At 46.3% G+C, this 4886-nt stretch overlaps 1 protein-coding gene across 2 annotated transcripts in view; it reads left to right on the top strand.

Moving 5' to 3' along the window:
- EIF4E2 (eukaryotic translation initiation factor 4E family member 2) overlaps positions 1 to 641 on the top strand; it is a 27423-nt gene extending 26782 nt beyond the window's left edge. For both annotated transcript variants that reach the window (XM_024740531.1, XM_024740530.1), the window contains one exon: positions 112 to 641. In XM_024740531.1, coding sequence (XP_024596299.1) covers positions 112 to 151 — 40 coding nt within the window. In that variant the 3' untranslated portion in view covers positions 152 to 641. The remainder of the gene's footprint in view (positions 1 to 111) is intronic.
- Positions 642 to 4886: the final 4245 nt, after the last annotated feature.

The following is a 4886-nucleotide window of genomic DNA, read 5'->3' as shown; positions in this document are numbered from 1 at the left end:
CAGGTAGCCCCGTGTGTGTGTGTGTGTGTGTGTGTGTGTGTGTGTGTGTGTGTTGCCTAGAGATGACCTGTGTATTGAATGCTCTCTTTTCTCCCATTTTTTTTCTTTCAGGGACAATTCAAGCTTTCGAAATACAAAAATCACATTGTGAAAGTACACAAGCTGGCAATAATCCTTTTCTGTATGTGTGTGTTTATCCGAAACGGATGGGAGGTCTCCGGCTGGCCCTTCCATCTGCTCACTGAGGGGACGTCCCTGAGCCTCGTGCTCCCCTTTTGCACTCATTCCTGGAGGACGGATTCCGCTAGACACCCTCCAGCATCGCTGACTTTATAAAGCGGAAAAAATGGAAAACGTGACTTTGTAATAGACAAACTTTTTTTTTAATGGGGTTCTGTTGGGGGAGTTCAGCCTTTCCTTTTTCTGTGTGCTGTCCAGATGCCTCCCGGGCACCCTGTCGTGCTCTCCTCTGCTGTACAAAGGGCGTCGTGACCACGTGTACAAGCCAGAGCTGTCAACTGAGCGTGATCAGTATTATGAATGTCTGTGCATCCAGGAAAAGCTTTTTGTTGGAGAGTCCCGGAATAGCTATAAATGCTGTCTTCTAGATCTGCCATTAAATTATTGGGACGTTTTGTTTATTTCACGCCCCTCTTCCCCCAAGCCCACCACTTTCGGAAAATGTGTTACTGATTTTGTATTGTCTCCTGCCTTATGCCCTCCAGTCTTCCCTCCTGTGGGACTCTTTCCTTTTAGGCACTGCTGCACTTAGAAGTTTAATCCAGTGGGCTACACTGGTTTCACTGAGGCGACTTAGAAGGTATGACTTCATAAATTAAACCAGAGCAGAATCCAGTTTAATGAGGAGCTAGGTTATAATAGAGCTTCCAAGTACAGGATTAGGAGCTGAGGGCAGTTTCTGAAACCGTTTTCCTGCATATGAGCAGGGCCTGTGTGTCCAGCCTGTTTCTGTGGGTTCTTGCATGCCTCTGATTGAAGAAGGGAAGCAAAAGCTGGCTGTTGCCAGGTGTTAACACAATATGGTGAATTCTATGATCTGGAAACTGGGACACCTGAAGAAAAGTTGACCATGATGGATGGCTTTCTTTGCATGGCTATACCTGTCTGCAGTGGTTGGAGAAACCTACTTTCAGTCCTCATCACCTGGTGTACGTGTTAGCAGATGCGTGCTGATCCAGGATGCCCGGACAGAATCTGAAAATGACCAGGCACACATCAGAGAAGCTGGGTGATCTGACTCCAGAAGGACTGAAATCAGAGAGGTCAAAGAGCACCTAGGGTTGAAATAAGTACCGAGGACCAGTCCTACGGCAGCCTCCAAGGAGCACTGGCTTACTTGGCTCTTGTGAGCAGAGATCGCAGTACCTTAAATTAAGGCCTCTCCTAAAACCTATCCTTGCAGGCCAGGGGGCCTTAGCCACCTGGTCTCAGAGAAATCATATGAGAGTAACAGGCATTTCCTTATTGTATTTATATTACTGTCTTCCTACTTTCCAACTCCTGAACACCCTGGAATTACCACTGTCTTGGGATGTTTTTTCCTGAAAGAACAGGGGAGTGTAGAGCCAAAAGGGAGGTGCTTCCATTACAGGTGAAGTTAGATAAGATCTAGCAGTGACTTAAACTCCAGGAATATGAAGAATAAATTCTAGTGCCCGGACAGTTGTGAAGGGCTCAGACAAATATAGGAGCAACATTGGCTACAATGGGGAGCAAAGGCGGCCTTCTGAGTTTAGACCCAGAGAGGTCTTCACTTTGGCCTAAACTCAGATTTGCCATAAAAATTCCAAAGAGAGCAGATGTTTGGATTTGCCCTCCTTTGGGCATCTGCCTGACTATTATTAGTGTGTGAGTGTGGGTGCATATGTGTATAACGTGCTCGTGAGTGAGGGTTGCGTCAGGCCAAGTGCTATGGTGTATTGTCCATATTTGTGTTTACTTTTTTTTTTTGATCTCATTTGTTCAGATGTTTTAATCTCTTGTGTTTCCTAGAGCTGCACATGCCTCCCCCACCAACCTTTTCTTTGCAGTATTCAAAAGTTATTTTTTTCCCATCAAACACATACTGGCTAGAATAAGAGTTATTTCTGCTAGGCAGCATCTTACCCCTAGAGCTCTCCAGATCTGCCTAACAGCTTTAAATCGGGGATTGAAGAGTCAGTTTTTCCAAACCACCTGTTTTCCACGTTAGCTTGTGAGGTCTTTTCAATTCTTTTTGACTCCATGCGCCTCTGCTACACTGAGATAGGACACGGTTACGGTATCACCAGTTGTAAAGACGAAGGGGAAAAGGTGCACCAGAGCCAACCTAGCAGACGTATCAGGTTGCTGCTGGGAGGTGGGGCGTCACTGTCCCCTTTGCACAGGCAGGCTGTTTCCAGGACCCCTCAGAAACTGGTCCCCACTCCTCTCCAGGGCTCTTCTCATCTTATCCCTCTATTCACATGTGTGTGTGTTTCCCTGTGATGTTGGCAGTGGCAATAATTTCCCACCCAGAGAGAAGCTTGTGGTCCACAATACTCCAAGAATGAATTTCCAGGTATTGGCCATGGAGGTGCAGAAGCTGTGACAGGAGTGAGTCAGTGCTGCGCTTTCAGAGCAGTTATGTACTGCAGTAATAAATGGAGAACATCAAGAACCTGGTTGTGGACTCTTGAATGCAATGGAAATGGGGACACGGGTAGTTTGTTACTACTGCTTCTGCTCTTTGGTGCGTGGGTCTTCATTTTAAACGCGTTCCAGAACAAAAGAATGTGGGATAGTCCGGACGCTGCAGTATCATTGACGTAAGTGTATCATAAAACTGTCCTCTAATTGACATTAACCGTTGCCATAGCAATTTACATTTTCAATATCAAAATAGTTGTTAATTCTAATTCTTCTAAATTTGGGATGAGGAATATTGGAGTGGAAGGGGGTTCAAAGGAAGGTTTAGATTTGGAAGTAAGAAATCACCCCAGGCCTTAGCTTGGAATGTTTTATTTAGCCCAAAAATGGACATGTGGGGCATTCCAATGACCAGTGCCCATGTGAAACACCACGGGAGAATGAAACTTAATGCAGAGCCTCAGTGACTGTTGATGGAAGATTTAAAACTGTAGTTTTGAGACTTCATTTCAATATGTAGAAATTTCCTTTCCATGTATATCAGTCACAGTCCAAGTGGAGACAGAAACCATGCGAGTTATTTTAACAATATGGTAGAATTGTTGGCTCAGTCGTTAAAAAGGCCTAAAGGAGACACTAAAAAACCAAGGCAGTAGCGACTCCAGGAGGAGGTGCCTCTGAGGATGGAAGCGGCTCACCTGGTGCTGGTGTCTGAGGGCGGAAGGAAGCTGGTCTGGGCTTGTTGGGAGCGGCAGCTGGATTCAGCTGTGGGAACACGCTGCTGTTGCAGAGCTCCACGAGGCTGGAGCTCGTCCCTTTTCCTTCCTCCAGTGCTGAAGTGCACCCTGTTGGGGGAATCCAATGGTCTGCCCGCTGGCAAAGTAGAATTGTGTCCAGTTCTATGCCCAGTATCACAAAAACAGTTAAAAACAGTGAGTGTGAAACTGAGAGGTAAGGGCTTAATCATTGGTCCAGTCCGCCCCTTTAGCCGCTCAGCATCCATACATACCCTTCTACACATACTTGGACTTCAGTAGTATTACAAAAGCAACTCGGTTTCTGCCCAACTTACAACTAACTAATTGTAAGACGGTCTTAGCTGCTCCCCAAACCGGAAACGTAAAGCTCAGCAGTGAGCGTGGGTCTCTGGGCTACGCTGATTCCTCCAGTTCAGTCACAAGCTCATCCGAATAGAACCTAGAACAATGAAACTAAAGGGGGAAAACTTGCATGAAATAACGAGGAAAGAGGAAAATTATGTGTGTGTTTACACATAGCAAGCCAGACTATGTAGAGTGTGTAACTATCGAGAGGCTGGAGCCGATACTTAGTTACAACTTCCTTTTCCACTGTGGAGTCTATTTCCTTCGCTCTCAGCGAGGATCTCAGCTGGTCAGGATTCTTGATTTGGTATGGTTGATCCAAACCTTTATTCCTGAAAGATCTGAGTTAATCATCCAGCCTTTATTTACTACAGTTTTCCATTCATTCTTACTATTTCTAAAAGAGGCCCTAGAGGCCTCTCTGGCTTCCGGCCAGTCCTCCCTACCCCTCCTGTGTAGCAGCGCCCAGGTTTCCCCTTGAGGACGCTCCCCACGCAGTAGAATGATCCCCTTATTCGCTTGTTGGTTCAGTGTCCTGAACAGCCCAAAATAGCCAGGTGAGCGGCAACCTGCAGTCCAATGGAGCCATTTCTGTGTCCCCTGGTAGGCTCAGACCTCCTTGTTGAGGGGACTGGTGAGAGGAACCCCTCCCACCTCTATTCCTTGATCCCTGGGCACATGGATTCTGGTTATGGGAGAGACTCGTGCAAGCATATACCGCAACCTCTAAGACACCTCTGTCCTTTCAGGACAGATGGCGCCGTAACTGAGTCTTCAACGGGCCATTCCAAATCTGTTTACCCAGCTGCTTCTGCCACTGGGTCGTGAAGGATGTAAAGGTAGTGAAGGAGGTAAAACCTGTGGATCATAGGGTCACAAGTCCACCTCCTCACTTCATTTGCTGTGAAATGAGTTTCTCGATTAAAAATAACATGTGGAATAGCATGCTGGTGAATAAGGCATTCCATTAGTCCACAGATGGTCACGATGGGAAAAGCATTATGGGCAAGGAATGCAAATCCACAACCCGAGTATGCATCGACTTTCATGGTTTGCCAAAGGGCAATGGAACGAATCCAGCCCTGTTTATTTTCTTTGAGCTTTGGCCACCTGGATTTCCCAAATTTTGGTATTTCTCATCTCATATCTCTGCAC

Source organism: Neophocaena asiaeorientalis, unplaced genomic scaffold (assembly GCF_003031525.2).
Source record: "Neophocaena asiaeorientalis asiaeorientalis breed wild unplaced genomic scaffold, Neophocaena_asiaeorientalis_V1.1 scaffold388, whole genome shotgun sequence".
In the NCBI taxonomy this organism is placed as follows: Eukaryota; Metazoa; Chordata; class Mammalia; order Artiodactyla; family Phocoenidae; genus Neophocaena; species Neophocaena asiaeorientalis.
Note: the sequence above shows the minus strand (reverse complement) of the source record. Positions and strands in the feature narration are given on the sequence as shown.